The sequence below is a fragment of the Myotis myotis genome, unplaced genomic scaffold (genome assembly GCF_014108235.1).
Source record: "Myotis myotis isolate mMyoMyo1 unplaced genomic scaffold, mMyoMyo1.p scaffold_m19_p_9, whole genome shotgun sequence".
NCBI classification, from domain to species: Eukaryota; Metazoa; Chordata; class Mammalia; order Chiroptera; family Vespertilionidae; genus Myotis; species Myotis myotis.
In genome coordinates, this window is record NW_023416401.1 from 7,754,468 (window position 1) to 7,773,794 (window position 19,327).

General features: G+C 38.9%; 1 protein-coding gene across 1 annotated transcript in view; it reads right to left on the reverse strand.

The window, feature by feature from the left end:
- The window catches only part of DCC (DCC netrin 1 receptor), a 588,022-nt gene that overhangs the window by 57,366 nt on the left and 511,329 nt on the right, over positions 1-19,327 (reverse strand). The window contains exon 22 of the mRNA XM_036322656.1: positions 6,226-6,291. Coding sequence (XP_036178549.1) covers positions 6,226-6,291 — 66 coding nt within the window. The remainder of the gene's footprint in view (positions 1-6,225; positions 6,292-19,327) is intronic.

Genomic DNA, 19,327 nt, shown 5'->3' on the forward strand with positions numbered 1-19,327 from the left:
GAAGGAACAGACTTGATTTGTATGAAGAAGACATCTCTCCCTGCTACGTGGACCGGGGCTGGTGGTGAAAGCAGAGAGGCCAGCAGAGACAATATGGAATTTCTCCAGGTGAGAGAAGATGCTAGCTTGAACTGAGATGGTGGCCATTACAATCAGACAAAGTGGACAGTTACCCAATATAATTTGAAAGTAAATGAACAAAGCAGATTGCACGTGGGGGAGTTAAGGAAGGAAGTGTCAGCTTCAGGGTTAAGTAATAGTCCTTATGCCTGAGATGAGGGAGAGGAAGTTAGGGCAGGCTCAGTGAGGGCAGACAAATGTTCAGTCTTGAATATGTCAGGGTGGAGATCTTTAGTCATTACAAAGAGGCAGCTAGAGTTTGGCAGTTGGCACACAGATGGAATGTGAATGGAATAGATGTTGTTTTATTGACCTCAACCTTTAAAAATGACTCCACTTTTATTGCAGGGGAAAAGTAACCTGATTTGCTATTCACGCCCATAGATGGAATCCTGGGAGTGGATGCGATCACCAGAATAAAGAGTATAGGTTGAGCAGAGAAGCTCTCAGAAGACTCAGATCTAGTGCTGAAGCAGAAGGGGAGGACCTGGACAAAGAGAAATGAAAGGCCAATCTTTAGTTAACGAAGCACTTCTTTTTTCTCAGAGCTTCTCACGGGACCCGTGTACACTGGAACAACTTTTGGGGAATAGTCATCTAGATCAGTGATTTTCAACTGGGAAGATTGTGCCCCCTCCCTTTCCCCCTAAGCCAGTGGTTCTCAACCTTCCTAATGCCGTGACCCTTTAATACAGTTCCTCATGTTGTGGTGACCCCCAACCATAAAAGTATTTTCGTTGCTACTTCATAACTGTCATTTTGCTACTGTTATGAATCGTAATATAAATATCTGATATGCAGGATGTACTTTCATTGTTACAAATTGAACATAATCAAAGTATAGTGATTAATCACAAAAACAATATGTAATTATATATGTGTTTTCTGATGGTTTTAGGCGACACCTGTGAAAGGGTCGTTCGACCCCCAAAGGGGTCGCGACCCACAGGTTGAGAACTGCTGCCCTAAGGGGAAATTTGGCAATGTCCAGAGGCATTTTTGGTTGTTACCTGGAAGGGGGAAATATGACTGGCATTTAATGGATACAGGCTAGGGATGCTGCTCAACATCCTACAATGCAAATGTACAGGACAGGTCTCAGAACAAAAGATTATCCAGGCCCCAGTGGCAATAGTTTGGAGGTTGAGAAATCCTGACCAGCTTAATAGGTCCTATTTCAGATGAAAAACTGAATTCCAAAGAGTTTAAGTGACATGACTGACAGTCCTAATCCCTGGCAAAGTCAGTCCTAGAACCTGGTTTTGGGATTTGTCTGGGATCCTTAAGATCATTTGGGATAGATATTGGTGGGCAGGTCCTTTTGTAGACTAAAACCTGAGACCCTGGACCACTTCATTGATCTTTCCACAGGAAAAACAACTGTAAAATTTTATCTCTGGACCTTGCCTTTGGCATTCAGAAGTCTGTTGAATGTTTTATAAACAGCTTACCAACCTATGTTGATCATTTCATGCAAACATGGAAAGAGTTTTTGTGTGTATTTTATTTAGATTAGTTTAAGTGGTATTGAGTTCTGAAAAGAATAAAAGTTTTCTAAAACTACAGGACAAATCATGGTATTTTCTCCTAAACACAGAGTACAAGGCGTGTTTTGCAGAATATCTAATATGCTTCTGAATATTAAAAATTAATAACATTGATTTTTAAATAACATTTCACCAAAGTATCAACATAGTTTTCAGCATAATTTTAATTTAGTTTTTAAAGGTTGAGGTCAATATAACAACATTTTTTTGTTGGGTTCATAGATTTCTTAACTAAAGTTACTAATTTTTAAATTATTGGAGGAGCAACCAACAAAAATAAACTGGTGATTTATCATCCTCACTAAGAAAAACATGATGTAATTGAAGTAATTTTCACTATTCTTGTCATTCATACAAACATAAACTACAAAGTCACATTTTACAGAAGTTGAAGATGTTTCTGATTTAAAAATGGGGACTATAATTCAAAACCGAATGCCTCATAAAAATAAAATACTACCATATCACCACATATTGGCTTTGAGTCTACTTGTCATCATAAAATAATTTGGAGACCTCTTCAGTATCCTCAATTTAATTAAGCGCTTCCAACTACAACAGTAAACATGAATTATATCTTTGTTTTTCTTTGTTTGAATTCCATTTTAAAAGGGTGACATGCTGTAGGAGAAAGTAAATGATTGGCTAGGTCTAAATTTGTTTGCACCTGGCTTGAGTGTCCTGACAATAAGCCATTATTCTCTTATAAGGCATTGAAGGATGAATCCAGCAAGGTAGGGAAAGAGAAAACCTCCATAATCCCATCACTCTAAGAGGAGAGGTATGAAATTGGCATTATATGTAAGGTTCAAAAACTCAAATTTTAAAGTGTTCTCATTGATACAGCCTGCCTTTTAAAGATGGGGTGGGGTTAGAGTTTTATCAGTCAGGGTATCATTTGTCCATCTAATTGGAAAATATATCCCCTTCTTCAGACTTAAGACATTAGTAGGATTTTAATCAAAAGCTCTGGTTTTTAGATGTCTTTGCTGATTTGCTTGCAATAGCCCAAACTAAAATCAAATTGCAAATTTGCCATCATTTTTCTGCTGGCTACACAGAAAAGTAGATGAAGTTTGCCTGCCACCATCCCTGTCTCTCTGAGGTTATCAATTCACTTTAGACAAGCAGCCTGTCATAATTTGTTATTCCAGTAGGGATTCTAGAAATATTTCAGGTGCTTTGTTCATCCCATCTATTTAAGAATATCTAAAACTCCATGAGTGATGCAGAAAATTAAGAAGGAATAATGCCAATAATCTAAACTGGTTTCAAGTAACGAATACCATTCGTCTATTTTATCTCCATGACTTTCTCTGGTGAGATAATGTGATCACATTAAATTAATCATAATTACATTTACAATTATATTTCCACTAGGAATATTAAATAAAATGTAAAAAACACAACGAAAGACATTTCTCTCAATTGCTGTCATTCCCTTCATGTAAGGTCTGACTCCCATGAAAAGTTCTTGTTGACTAACCTTAACAGCAAATTTTTCCTAGGTTTCTTTTCAACCAGAGAATTTGTTTTATTTGGAAGGGCAAGTTCAAATAGTCAATACCAAGGTTTTAAACTTGATCCCAAATTAGAATTGCCACATTTAATAATTAAAAATAAAGATACAGTTATCTGAATTATTTCTAGCTTCCTATGTATGTGTACATTGAAAAAATATTACCATGGTTATCCCTTGCAATATTTTTCTTTATCTCATATTTATAGGCAATTAGAGAGGATTCAAGTTTTACTGAACTTCCTGTATGTTTAGGTACTAAGTCTGGCAATTCTATGCAAAATTAAAGTTCTTTAGGACACAGTTTAAGAGACTATAGAGTTCTGTATCTGTGGCTAACGTCTGATCCACCTTTCACACAAGTAACACTGCTCAGTAGTGGATGGAAACTGCTAGAAGATAATGGCTTTTTCCCCAATTATCTATAACAATTATTTCTTTAATTTCCTGGCACTCTGCCTCTTCAAAAAAAAAATTATTCTATAGGCATGCCTTTATCTGGGAATGAATTCCAACTTGAAATCCCCATAGACACAACAGCTCAGAATCTGTTCTGCAGGATGATTCTAAAGGGGAAAAGTTAATTCCCGTCAAATACTCCATCTCAGGGTAACAAATACTACAATTAGGTGTCCACACAATTTCAGCGACAACCTTCTTTTCCTTTCCTCACATGTCGGGGATTTTTCACACTCTCTTTCATCTTTCCTGGGTGCACTTCTCAGCTGTGTCCACCTGGGTAACCCTCCCTCTTTGTCTATTGCTCCTGCAGGGGTCTTTTTCCAATATGTCCCATGTCTCACAGCAAGTACCCTGCATGCAGTGAGGCTTTATAGCATTTCTTACTGAAATGCATGAAGGGTGTTCGGCATATTGTTGAGATTTCGGGATAAAAGTTGAAGGAAGAGAATGACACTTGCAAAGTTTGGGGGAGGGAATTCTATCTAAACCAATCTATGTAGCATGTTCATGGTCTGTTTTCAGTCCCAACACATCCTTCCTCTCATATTTCTTCTGTGAAATCTCCAAAGTGTGTCTCTGTCTATTGGAACCTGGGAACTATCAGAGCCAGGGACTAGCTATAACCGGCCCCTAAAACTCTAATACCTACAAAAGACAGGAATGCTACTAAAGTGAGGGAAGAGTATCTGTGTCAGACACAATAGAAGTGGTGAGGGCGATAGCAACCTGGATAGAATATCCTAGACATAATCTTAGAAAAGCTTGAATGGAATATATTTAGAAAATTTAAATATCAAAGATTGTACTTGTCTGGTTAAGTGATGCATTAGTGACAGGCTATGCCTGGCAACTAGAAGAGTCAACGAAATGTGTACCTGAGTCCACCACTGGCCAGGGGAGAGGGGACACTGAGCCTCTCATGGGAGCATCTGGTCTACTGCCTAGATTATACATATCCTCTTTGGGGAAAGGGATGCATTAGATTGTCATAGTCTATGATAGGAAATAATCACATAATTCACCCCTTTATTCTAATGTTATGGTCAGCAAAAAACTTTTAGATTGCAATTTTGGCTTCTTGCATGGATTTTTTAACAGAAGAACATCCAAATGGATATTTAGCTATTCATTAATCATATTTCTCATGAAAACCTGCTAAAATTGTTAAGTAAATCATTGTGTTATTTTCATAAAACATAGTACTATATAGCAGCAACGATAAATGAAGGAAAGCTATTTGCAAATACATGAATAAATCTTAAAAGCAAATTAAATAATCTCACTCATATGTGGAATCTAATGAACAAAATGAACTGTTCAACAAAATAGATCCAGAGACACAGAAGCATGGAACAGATTGTGGAATCTCAGAGGGAAGGGGGGAGTGGGTGGGTGGGAGGGAGAGAGTAACTAAAGAACTTGTATGCATATATGCATAACCCATGGACACCAACAGTAGGGGAGTGAAAGCTTGGTTCAGGGGGATAGCGGTGGGCTAGAAGGGGTCAATGGGGGAAAGAGGGGCCACATGAAATATTTTCAACAATAAAGGTCTAAGAAAAACAAAACAAACTTAAATATAAGTGCAAGCTGTAGCAGGATAGATATAGTAGGATGTCATTTCCTAAAGTTTTAAACATGTATAATATTACCACAATATTTAGTGGAACATATACACATATGAGAAATATCATATGTGGGAGAGTGGCTACAACATAGTGAGAGATGGAAGGAATGTGAGAGAAGCATGTGAGAAGGTAGAGACATATAAGAGATTTCGATTGCATTGTTGACTATTTTATAACTTAACTTAGGTGATGGGTACATGTGTTGATATCTGTATTTTGAATATACGAAATATGTTTTTAGTAAACCAAGCCAATCAACAATAGCAACAATTTTTTAAGAACCTAGAGAAGGAAGTTATCATATCTACATCGATCCCTGGGAGTTTGGCTAGTATTTATCCAACTTCCCTTAGTTTCTGCTTCAGCAAAACTCAGGACAAGATCCAGAAAACAACTCCAACAGGAGTTCTTCCAGGCAGTTCTAAGATGGCCTCCACCGGGTGATTCTCAAAACCAGGAGTACGTGAATGCTCGTTAGGACGAGCAGAACTAAATGTCTCATCTTGACCACGTGATGGGAAATCGGCTCTAAGGTGCTAGGAGATTTTGAAGAGTAAATGTACTTTAGGCAAACGTACTGGTAATGTTAATTGATGAAACGGATGCGTTTCAATTCAATCTATTGTAGGTATCATCACCTCTCTCTAATAAAATTGGAAACATTTTAAATACACATAACACTTTAAAATTTAGACATTTAAAAGTCCTCTGTCATTTATAAAATTCTCCATGCTTGGGCTTTTCTGACTCTGTTTTGTGTATTTGTCAGCTCTTTTCTGATCGAATATTCTACAGGTTTGCTAATAACTTCATGTTTCTATTATTCCCACTAAATCCCCAAGTCTGGGAATTTTGGAACTTGCAGTCAATAGAAAATGTGCTGCAGAGCTCTAGAATTAAACATTTAATTAATATAACCAATCCAATATAAACTAATTTATATACTTACCATTGAGAGTACTTCTATCAATCAAATTGGTATCAACTGGCCAATAACCTCCATCTCCATGGCGACCTATGTATTGGGAAAGCATATCAGAATGTTAGTGGCTATACAACATGAAAGCACAAAGAAAACAAAGCATACAGACAGGAATAATAAATATTTCAAAATACACCAACAATGAAACATGATTATTTTGGCTACCTCGAAGAAAGCCCGAGGTTGTTAATACCAAAATACCTTGTGAGAATGTTATTTTCTGTGTTAGAATAAAACAAACCAGCTCATGAGAATGGACTGTTAAACAAGCTAAATTCAATTCCTGTTTGAAAAGCTACCCTCCCCCCGCCCCACAATATTCTTGTTAAAAAGTCACTAAAGGTACAACAGCGGTGCTAGTCTACATGTGCTTCCCTGAACAGCTTGGGACAGAAAGGGTGCTCGCTGCTCATGGCTCCAGAGAGGCAAAGCCAAGCTCTCTTTGCTGCAGCAGGTTCTGCCTACACTGTTGCCCATGACATGACTTGGGCAAGCTATCATTATTACTTTACAAGGGACAACACATTTAATCTTATATCTGCGTTTCAGATATAATGTCAACTTGGTGCCTGGAAAGGAGCTATTATAAATGGAGAAAAGCAACCCACATGGTCTGAATATTTCTGACAAACACACCAGGAAAGGAAGAAGCATTGCATTATTGGAAACAGCGCCTCCCATTAGGTGTTCAGCAATTGAAAAATTAGTCTTTAACAGAATTGAGCCAGAAATTAACCAGATATAATTATTCTAATACCTTCATCTTTTCGTACATCTGTAGAGCTATAATTATTTGATTAGATTTTGTGTTCTAGATTTCTATTAGGTACATCATTTATGGAAAGACATTTGGGAGTTGAATTTATATGCAAACACATACAAGAATAGAATTAATTCTCTGTTTTATTTGCTTCAGGGAGTTACTTCTGAAAGTGGTTTTAATCAGGGGATGCTGAGGAAGTCAATTGGGGAGTCAGCTACAGTAATGGTTGTTTCCTCACAGGCATAGATTTTAGCTTTCTTCCAGTCCTACTCTTGAGACCTTCTTTCGCAGACCCAACACTCTTCTTACTAAAGCTTTCCCAAGATCTCATTTTATTTACAAAATAGTTGTGAAGGGCTGACTTGAATTTTGTTAACAGACTATACATTCACAATTTTAAACATTCTTTTGATATCAAGTCGGCGCTGAAGTTAGGATGGCAAGCTTCCAACAAGCAATGCATAAATTAATGCAATCACTTCATATTCTGTTTTCAGCATAACCTGGTACATTTAAAATCTGCTGGCCAATGACTGTGGGTTTATAAAGAAGTGGAGGCTCCTATGTGTGTGGAGGTGGTGGGGTTAGGGAGTGGTGAGAGAAGCAACTGAAATAAGAACCAATTATGTAAATTTTGGTGGGTTGGCTAAAATTTGGACAAGCCTAACCCTTTTCGCCAAACACCTCGCTTGTGTGGCTCAGACACATTTGCAGTTTTCAATGAGCAGAGGATAAGCTTTGCCCACCAGACATTGTAAGATCAATGTCGGAAGAAATGAAGTGAGACAGAAGTTCTGTATAAATACTAAGATGACTTTTCTCAGATCTGAAAGCAACTAGATTGCAAAGCAGTCAGGCAAAGGAGATGCTAACAGGCCCATCACTTAGGCCAGTAAAGCAATAAATGATTCCTGTGGGGAGTAATCCTGTATTGGCTGGAAATTGGGTATAGAGCCTGTGGAGGATTTTCCTTCCCCTCTAGCATCCCCACAAATGTCTTTTTAATGAAGTTTCTCATTCTCCCAGCTAGTTTGTGGGACGATGCAAAAACAAGCCCATAAGCACATCCATATGTTACTTAGGCAGAAAGCTCTATGGGTAGAGCACCCCTTAGATTTAGTGAGGCTATTAATTACATTGTGAATTTCAATACGTAGAAGAAAATCAGATGTCGGGTGGTTCAAGCTTTGAGTAAGATAAATGGACTCTCAAAATGCTTCCTAAATAAGAGGAGGCAGCTTAAAGCTTGAACTTTCTACTCATGGAATCTAGTGCATTGACATTGGTGAACTTTTGATAACTAGATTAATACCATGAAAGAAAATTAAGTAACTCTTAACATACCCAATAGAAAGTACTTTAAAGAAACGTGATATCATCAACTAGTTAGATTGGATTTATGGTAATTTAGAGTTCTTGCACCACTTCGGTAAGGAAACACAAAATTCGCCTCTTGTATATTGATGAGTCTGAGATCCTCTTTATCTAAAGACGTGAGAATCAAATATTAATTTTGTGTGCTATGTTTCTGTTCTCTAAAATGTCCTTTCAATTCCAGGAAGGCATCCTTTATGGGTAAAAAAAGTTTTTTAAAAAGTGATTCTCCCCCTGCTTTAAGGCAAGAACCAGAAAGTGTAAATGAGGAGACACTGGAGACTAAAGAGGATGCTGTTATTGCTGGCAGTAAAAAGCATTGTTAAGGGCTTTTGGCTGTGGATTGAATATTGAATGTATTTAGTTCACTTGGTTAATTTCATAAGCACTGATTTAGGCAAACTGAGGACTAATTAGACTCTAGTACATGGAAAGCCAGTTACTGAAAAGATACATAAAAAATCCCAGAGATCTTAATTTTTTTAATGGAGCATAAAACTGATAAAAATCCATTCAAAATTTATTCAGTGCCTACTGTATGCAAGGCACAGTCCTAGATCCTCAGGGGAGGGATAGTATACAATGATCAATTGGATATGGATCTAGCCATGACAGTTAGAGCTGGTTCAAGGTATCCAGGTCCTATTTAGCCTTAGTCACAATTAATATTAGCTAACTGCAGAGGCTTTTAATTTACTCTGACTTTGAAGATGTAAGAATAAGTTAATTCATCTATTACTATATTTTCATTGTGGTGAGTGCTGTGTATGTAAAATGAAACATTAATGTTTACATTAAACCCCTCCTTCCAGCACACGTGGGCAGATGGAAAATATTTCCCATGACAAAAATGGTATTACTTGCCAAAGATTAATTCAACTGAGATTTCATTTCTACAGTCTTATTTTTTCTGAGTGGATGTTTATAAGTTTAGGGAGGAATAAATGGAAAGTTAATATGCGGAGGACATTGGCAAAAGAGGATGTGGTGTTTCTAATGGACTCTTTAATCCATATTTCTGAATGGGGGTAACAGATGGTGCCCCACAATGGCACCCACATAATCAATCCCAAGAGAAAAAATATGACCCATAATCTAAGTGAAATGGACAGACTTGTCAGCTAACAAATGATCAATATAGATCTCCTCACGGATGCAGAGCACTGAGAGATCTTGATCTTAGAACTATTCTTAGAAAATAATTTGGGTGATAATGAAGAAAATTGCATTGATTTTATATCATGTATACCAGTAGATAAAAATAATCCATTAATGCCACTTGAATACAGTTTCACTGTCTAATACACAGATAATAGCGAGATATATTTAAAGCAGATGGTTTTTCAGAGGCAGGAAAATGTGTCTAAGAGATCAGTTTTTCATGTAGTTGGTAACACTGCTGACTTTGAACAAAGTCATCAGGATGTCTATAAACCAGGCAGCAAAATCATAACCCACACCTAGGATATTTCAAATATATATTAATAAAAATAACTAACAAGCTCTTCTTAATCTTTCCTAAGGTTCAACACAGCGTTTTCAAGTTAACATGAAGGAAAGTTTGTGGATTAAAAAAGAAGAGTAAGGTGGGTAAGCTTAGAAAGCCAGGCAAGGATGAAATAAGAAAACTCCCTATATGCTCTACCAAAGAGTTAGAATTTATCTTGTAGGGGGCAGAGATTCACTGAAGTATACTAAGCAGAAAAGTGACTCAATTAAATATGTATGTTAGTAAGATTATTCTGGCTGAGTTGTGAAGAGCATATTAATTAGAAGAGGCTGTTATAATAAATAGGGTGAGACTAATATTAATTACAAATCCATGAGGCATATGCTATTAGCTCCATTATATAGATGAGTAAACTGCGGTTCAGAAACACTAATTTACTCATTTTATTAAGTGGCTGAAGCTGCCTGACTCTGGTGATTATCTTATCATTATTCGGCGAATTGATAACTAAGAGAAGGAATGGTGAGAGTGTTGGACATAAATTAGAGCACTTCTTAGAGTTGATCCTGGTGTGTAAATGCGAGGGTTTAGGTGAATGGGTGTGACTGGGGGGTGGTAGGTCAATTCTCAATAGGACACACAGAGCAAAACAGACCTTGGAAGAGAAAGGAAATAGTTCAGTCTGTAACCATACAGAGCACTGGGAGAAGTAAAGGTGACACCTGACAAAAGGCATAGCAGAAGTAGACTAATACGGCGAGGAAAACTCTGAGGATGACACACTGAGGCCCTGTCCAGATCTTCCTTTCCCTGCCCCTGCCCCACACGCTCCCATCATCAGTCAATAGTGAATGGGGTTTGCAGGGCTCTGGCTCCAGGGGAGCATGCTGGTCTTCGGTGGCCAGTGTAGACAGTAGCTACTGGATGTGTTGAAAAGTTGGAAAGCCTGACTACTGCTGTGATTGAGCAGAGAAAAACAGCCAAAGCCCATTACCAAATGTGTGTTCATCACAGAGCCCTACGTTGCCCAGTGGGACCCTAGTTGTCTACTGAACGCATCCTGCAAATCTCCTTCTTTGAGAAGCTTCTTGGCCTCTTAATTTCTCCATTTTGGGTTTTCTCGAAATAAAGGTTCCAGTTATCTTTCCCTTTGTGGTCATTTGTGTTGATTCAAATTCTACTCATATATGTAGAGTCCAGCCGTGGGTTTTAAGAGTCTTCTATACTACTTACACACAGTAATTGCCCATCTCAAACCCTGTAATGTACGTATTAGATGGTACCCGCTGGTTTAGCATGTTGAGCTTGGAGTGTTTGTATATTCCTCCGAACTATGTTGCGTGTTTCTTTTCAATGGCCCGGTGGAACTGTGCTTCTTTCTTATGCTTCCTCACAAGCAGCACAGGCCTAGGCAGCGTTACCGGCAAGTTGGCAAAAGTGAGTCCCGTTCCTTTCATACTGCACATTTGACATTTCAAAACCTCATCAGCGCCCGCTGGCTCTGATTTTTCTCCTTTCTGTACTCAGAATTACAAGCAGCTGTGAAATGCAAGTCTATAATTTTCTGCTAACAAGAAATGACAGGAAGGGCGGTGGAGGTCAAGAAAAGAGCACAGGAGGTCAGAATCATCTACCATTGCCTGGATCACAGAGAACTTGTTGTTTTTCTGTTGAACTTTAATTTAACAGATGAAATTTGAAGATACGATACTTTCTCTCTACTGGAAAAATATTTCCCCATCTTTTTCATATCCCCCAAGATCCGTAACGTGTACAGTACCCACAGCCACGGACACTGTCCCTTTGGGTTCTCTGGACTATTCTTTTGATTAGATGACAAAGTCTATCTTTCCAGATGATTCCATGATTGTTTCCCAAAAGACCTGTGTCATCATAATTCAACAAAACACTTATCTGGCATCAATAAATATAATCCATTCACAATTAGAAACTGGACATTCAGGGAGGAAGGAAATGACCATGTGAATCAGACCAGTCATCTGCCATCAAGGAATTTACAACCTGGCCTAGAGTTTGAGAATATAAATAGCAAAGTATAAGAAAATGACTACATAGCAATGAATAAGTCAGATGGTAAGGGCATATAGAAGAATAAAAGACTGCAGTGTATGGATAGATTGGTCATGAGGCTAGAAGAGGGAAGCTGGGGTCAGATAGTCAGGGTCTTGATGTCAAAGAACTGACTCCATTCTGTAAGCAACAGTGAAGCATCATTTTGGAATGTTTTGGAATGAAAATTCAGGAGGTAGAGTCCAGGACTGATAGAAGTGGGCAGGGAATAAAGCTAGGAATGCGGTATTTAACTAAAGAAGGGCATTCAGCAACACAATGAGTCTTACAAAAGGACCTAATTTCAATAATCTTTTGGAGGACTTGTTAACAAAAATGTCTACCTTTCAAGTCTTAGAAAGTTAAAATTATACCATGAATTGTATCAGTTCTTGTGAGTACCGAGTATGTTGTTTTCTTTCCAAGTTACCTATTAGAACATAAAAGCCCCTGCAACATTGACTGAAGCAGCTACTTGCCCACTTGCTGGGAACACGGCTAAACACCCCAAATGCTATGTTTAAAGCACATTATTCATTTTTTTGCCTCTACTTTTCCACCAGTTGTAATTTCTAAAGTTGCAAAATTTTCAACCTGAGGAAAGCACATGTGAGAATAGCTATTTTTTCTTTTTAAAAATATATTTTATTTATTTTTTACAGAGAAGAAGGGAGAGGGATAGAGAGTTAGAAAGAGCGATGAGAGAGAAACATCGATCAGCTGCCTCCTGCAAACTCCCTACTGGGGATGTGCCCACAACCAAGGTACATGCCCTTGACCGGAATCGAACCTGGGACCCTTCAGTCTGCAGGCCAATGCTCTATCCACCGAGCCAAACCGGTTAGGGCCAGAATAGCTTTTTAAAAGGGGTGGAGCAAGCACTTAGATAATAAAGTGAATTAAAACGACACACAATAACAGGGCACAAAGAGGTTTTCACTTTCAATTAAGCATCTCCCACCAAAAGGTGATAAAGGTTTCAATTCTTCAAACAGCAGCTTGGCTACTGGGATCTAAACCCTGCAAAGTTTGGGTTATATCCACTAAATTGCAAGCTTGACTAGGCTGCTTTGGAAACAATTAACATTCTGTTTACTTATGAGATTAAAACCATGGGGGGGGGGGCGGGGGGTGTAAAATGGCAGGGGTAAGTATGTTGACTGAAAACCCTATTGAGGAAAGACAAGGCCTGTAAACCAAATGAGCTTAGTTGAGGCCATTTAGGTTTCACTTCTTGATAACAAAGTAGGAACCAATGAAGTCACTGAATTTCCAGAAATTATACAGTGGTTCAGAGAAGAAATTCTCAGGTTAGTTAGCCTGGGAATGCATCTCGGTCTAACCGTTTACATATGGTGAGAGTTTGGGCAAGTTTTAAGCTCTCTGTGTTTCATGTTCTACCTCTGTAGGGATGTTATGAGAATTAACCATAGTAGAACGTGTGCAGTGCGCCGAAGAGTGACATATCGCAGGAATGGTAAAAACATGAAGTGCTACACTATGCAAAGATGCTATGCCTTTTTTTTCTTAATTCTAATATTAATCCTAAAATTTGATCATCTTAAATCCCGAAAGAAACAAAAAGATAACTTGGGCTGAAGTCATCATTTTAGAGGTGAGGATGCTGAGAGAAGATCAGTACGTGCCCAAAGTCACACAGGACGTCCCAGTGCAGGATGGAACCTCCTGATCCCGTCCAGCTGCCCTGGACCACACACCGTGATTGCTGATGGAAAGCAGAGCATTATGGGCCATGACCAGGATCTACAGGAGAGTAATTCTCTCTCTGCAGTGGGAGGGCCCTTTCCAGCAGGCCACCTTCTTCTGGATCTACAAACTGGCCTCAGAACTTAGGTCTCTTTTTCAGGCCTGGCGTTTTAGATCAACCACTCAAGCTACGGAGAATTAAAGAAACATGAGAGGGCTCAAAGCAAGCATTTTCTTCCTAATTCATCTCAGCAATGCCACAGATTGCGTCATGAAGACTCCTGCCTCTTTAAGGTACCATGTCATGGCAGGCATCGAAACATACATGACTTGTAAATGTTTATGCTCATGGTAAGAATGAACAACTTTCACTCATGCACACTTCAAACAGGAGTCCAATATTTGCGAGTAAATAAAATATAAGGATGTAAAAACAATCTTTTAAGATTAAAAGTTTGATCAAATAATCATTTTTGAGAATTTGTTCTATTTTATGACTATCTTCACTGCAACCTCCAAACAAAAGGATTTTTAAAATACATTTGTGAGAAGCTCTAAAACAGCTCAAGCTAATTGTAGAAAAACAAAAAGCCAAATTTTTAGAAGTTCGCAATGCAAAGACTACAAACTCTGGGAGTAAGAGAGAAACATGTTTGGGTTCCAACTCTGTCCACAAGTGTATTCTCGTGACTTTGGGGAAAACATAACCTTCTGCTTTCTCATCTGGAAATCTGGGAAGACAATCAGCTTTCCTTTTGAAGGAAGATGTTATGAACTGAATTGGGTCGCCCCCAAACCCCACATTCATATGCTTGGAGATATAGGCCTTTATGGAAATAATTAAGGTTAAATGAGGTCATAAGAATGGAGCTATGATCCAATAGGTTCAGTGTCCTTATAAGAGGAAATCTGAGGAGGGTGGGCAGGATGGGGGAGGTCGGTGAGGGGGAAAGAGATCAACCAAAGAACTTGTATGGATATAAGCATAACCAATGGACACAGACAATGAGGGGGTGGGGTGGTGGTAGTGGTGGTGAAGACCAGGGCTGGGGGGCAGGGACAGAATGCGAGAGGACAATGGGAAAAGGGAATATAATTTGTAATACTTTCAACAATAAAGATTTTTTTTAAAAGGGGGGGGGGAAGATTTGAGAGAGCTTATCCTCTGTCACTTGAGGACACGTTGAGGGGGTGTCCCCAATCCAGGAGGAGAGCTCTCCTCCAGACCTTGATGTAAGGCTCCCTGCCTCCAGCCCTGGGAGAAAATCCCCTTCTGTAGTTTAACCCACCCAGTGCTCCTGTTTTGCATTAGCCTCTCAAGCTGACGAGACAGTGGAACTAGAGCCGTTCCCGTGTTTCCCAAGATAAAGAGCCTTGGGGCCCATATATACTCAGTGCTGAGGCTTCTCCCGGGCAAGGTGACGTTAACTTTGACCCAGATTGAAAGCCCTTTGCAAACTTTGTCTGAGATGACTCACAGAGTTGGGAAAAGGAAGGCCAATATTGGGGAAATATCCAAACTTTATAGAGATAGGTTAAAAGCATGTGTGTGTGTCTATGTAGACATGTAACATATATGTGATGAATATACTTGGTGGTTAAAAACAGGGTTTTTGGAACATGACGGTCTCAGTGTGAATCACGGTCTTGCTGCCTGTTAGCTGTGTGTTTATAGCTCTCTGAGCTGCAGCTTCTTCATTACCAAAGTGGAGAGGAGACAGTAATAGGGCCTGCCTAACAGTATTGGTATGAGGCTCTGAGCCAATAGAAGTCATGCTCTAGAACAGGGCGTGATAATAAGGGCTTTCAGAGGGTTCGTTTTAACATTACACATGCACATATAGACACAAACAAATTGACAGTGGTTTCACCAAAATATGGAAAAAATAAAACCTAAAGTGGAACATTGCTATACCCTTTGCCTCTACTTCACATAGGTCATACAATCTCCCTGCCCTGCCTGACCCTCCGAAAAATTAAACTGCTTAATCTCTCAAATCTCATAATTACTTTGGCCACAGATGCCTGGAAGAGATCAGAAAAAAAAATAATTAAGACATGGAACAAGAGATAAGAGCTACAAAAAGGTGGAAGTATAGAGTAGCTTGAGATTAGAGGGTTTAGCAAATAAATGCTAGATAACACCAATTTACAATTACAGAAAGGGAAAGAGTTCCATGTGAAGTCTATCATTTTAATACTGTTATAACTATCACTCAGAAGAACCCCCGCTCCCCCCCACCCTCCCAGCCAATCCACAAATGATTCGAATATAACTGACTTTTCCTTTTCACAGCAATGTTCTTCAGGCAGATTTTCTAATACAAGAAAAAGTTATTGTGACAAGAGCCTACAAAGATACTATTTTAAAACCATTCAAACAATTCTCATTTTCTCTCATATAAGATCAAGTATATTTAGGGTTCATCCTGACTGAGTTAACTTTGACCCAGGGTGCTAATTTTTTTTCTCAGAGGGAATTTTCTCTCCACAGAAATTCAGCACCTGTCATAAATGTAACACAAAATGGGACCATTTCGCTGTGGGAAGGGGCAAACTGGTCTACCAACGAGCACAGTAAAGCATATTGACTGATTTGCTATGTGCTGAGACAGTTTCTTTCCTACTGTTTTCTTCAATCTTAGGAGTATCTTTTTTTTAAAGTAATAAATCTTCTTTAAAAAATATATTTTATTGGTTTTTTTTTTTTTTTTTTTTTACACAGAGGAAGTGAGAAGGATAGAGAGTTAGGAACATCCATGAGAGAGAAACATCAATCAGCTGCCTCCAGCACACCCCCTACTGGGGATGTGCCCGCAACCAAGGTACATGCCCTTGACGGGAATCGAACTCGGGGCCCTTCAGTCCACGGGCTGATGCTCTATCCCAGCCGTGGGCAAACTACGGCCCGCGGGCCGGATCCGGCCCGTTTGAAATGAGTAAAACTAAAAAAAAAAGACCGTACCCTTTTATGTAATGATGTTTACTTTGAATTTATATTAGTTTACACAAACACTCCATCCATGCTTTTGTTCCGGCCCTCCGGTTCAGTTTAAGAACCCATTGTGGCCCTCGAGTCAAAAAGTTTGCCCACCCCTGCTCTATCCACTGAGCCAAACCAGTTAGGGCCTTAGGGGGATCTTTACATTGGGTTATTTTTCACGCACTTGGTCATCAACCCAGAAGACTAATTTTGTTTAGAAATAGTTATTTATATGCTATTTTATATGCCTTCTTCATAAGAATGTAAAGATATTCTTATTACCACTAAATTATATAACATCAGTCCAATAACATCAAATTACAAGTGATTTGAGTTTGACCTAAAATTTAGATCCTATCAATTTGACCAACTGTACACCAGCTGTGACTGAATAAGGTACCACATAGTATATGATAAGTGACAGAATCTTCCGAAGTAATGTTAGATGAAGAAAAAGAACAACTGCTGGACTATATTAACAGACTCAGTCACCGGCAGTCATCCTGGGGAATTCCTTTGTTCCTGATAATTGACCTGATTTCACTGCCAATTTGAAAATCTGAGGAAAATCCATAGGGGGTGTGTGATACAGCAACTGGGGAATAATTTATTCTCTTTTCTTTTTTTTTTTTTAAAAAAAATCCATTTACAAAATATATTTTGGTAGCTTAAGATCATATGAAAAAAAGAGTTAATTGAAAAAATAACAGCAAAAACAATTGAAAGGAATTGAGAGACAATGAAAAGGAAGCGGGAGACAATTGAAAGGAATTGAGAGACAATTGAAAGGAATTGAGAGACAATGAAAAGGAAGCGGGAGACAATTGAAAGGAATTGAGAGACAATTGAAAGGAATTGAGAGACAATGAAAAGGAAGCGGGAGACAATTGAAAGGAATTGAGAGACAATTGAAAGGAATTGAGAGACAATTGAAAGGAATTGAGAGACAATTGAAAGGAATTGAGAGACAATTGAAAGGAATTGAGAGACAATTGAAAGGAAGCGGGAGAAATGAAAGGAATTGGAGACAATGGAAAGGAAGAGAGACAATTGAAAGGAATTGGAGAGACAATTGAGAAGGAATTGAGAGACAATTGACAGGAATTGAGAGACCTTGAAAGGAATGGAGAGACAAGTGGAAAGGAAGCGGGAGACAATTGAAAGGAATTGAGAGACAATGGAAAGGAACGGGAGACTGGAAAGGAATTGAGGGAGGTGACGGGGAGACAATTGAAAGGAATTGAGAGACAATGGAAAGGAAGCGGGAGACAATGGAAAGGAATGTGGGGGACAATGGAAAGAATTGAGAGACAAGGGAAGGAAGCGGAGAATGAAATGAATTGGGAGACAATTGAAAGGAATTGGAGACCATGGAAAGGGAGGCGGGAGACAATGAAAGATTGCTAGAAATGGAAAGGAAGCGGGAGACAATGGAAAGGAAGCGGTAGACCAGTGGAAAGGGAGTGGGAGGATGGAGGGGAAAATGGAAAGGAAGCGGGAGACAATTGAAAGGAATTGAGAGACAATTGAAAGGAAGCGGGAGACAATTGAAAGGAATTGAGAGACAATGGAAAGGAAGCGGGAGACAATTGAAAGGAATTGAGAGACAATGGAAAGGAAGCGAGAGACAATTGAAAGGAATTGAGATACAATGGAAAGGAAGCGGGAGACAATTGAAAGGAATTGAGAGACAATGGAAAGGAAGCGGGAAACAATTAAGGAATTGAGAGACAATGGAAAGGAAGCGGGAGACAATGGAAAGGAATTGAGAGACAATGGAAAGGAAGCGGGAGACAATTGAAAGGAATTGAGAGACAATGGAAAGGAAGCGGGAGACAATGGAAAGGAATTGAGAGACAATGGAAAGGAATTGAGAGACAATTGAAAGGAATTGAGAGACAATGGAAAGGAAGCGGGAGACAATGGAAAGGAATTGAGAGACAATGGAAAGGAAGCGGAGACAATGGAAAGGAATTGAGAGACATGGAAAGGAAGCGGAGACAATGGAAAGGAATTGAGACAATGGAAAGGAAGCGGGAGACAATGGAAAGGAATTGGGAGACAATGGAAAGGAAGCGGGAGACAATGGAAAGGAAGCGGGAGACAATGGAAAGGAAGCGGGAGACAATGGAAATCCATTTATAGAGAAGCTTGAGCACTCCATCGCCCAAGTGGCTACGAATGTAGCATTTCACCTGGTTCAGTTACTTTAAACATTTCTCTCTCCCTAAATATAATTTCAAAAATTAGGATACATGCCTGTAGAAGTTCCAAATTCATTTAAGTTTAAAAAGCTATGAGAGATTGTTTTAATTATTTTATAACAAATAAAAATCCCTACTTCTGTTAGTAAATTATTCCAGCATTGGATTTGGCCAGCACTAATATTTACTTTACCTAAGCAAATATATGCTAACTGCTAATTACTCATCATTTGCTAAGTACTCATCATTTTACAAATATTACTATTTAGTAGATATTAATCTTAGGAAAATATTTTAAGTGGGAGCAAGCAGGTGCAGCTAGGTGATGAATGGGAAAGCTAAGTAACCCTGGTGAGCATTTCTGTGCCTTCATCACGGCTCTTCCTCCCCGTGTGGGACCCTCACCATGTTCTCCTCAGCAGAGGCATGGTATAAGGACCGGAGCTGGACCTGAATATAGGATCATTAACTAAAATACCACTCATGTAGGCAACCTCCTGTTAGTAGTCAGCCTTACC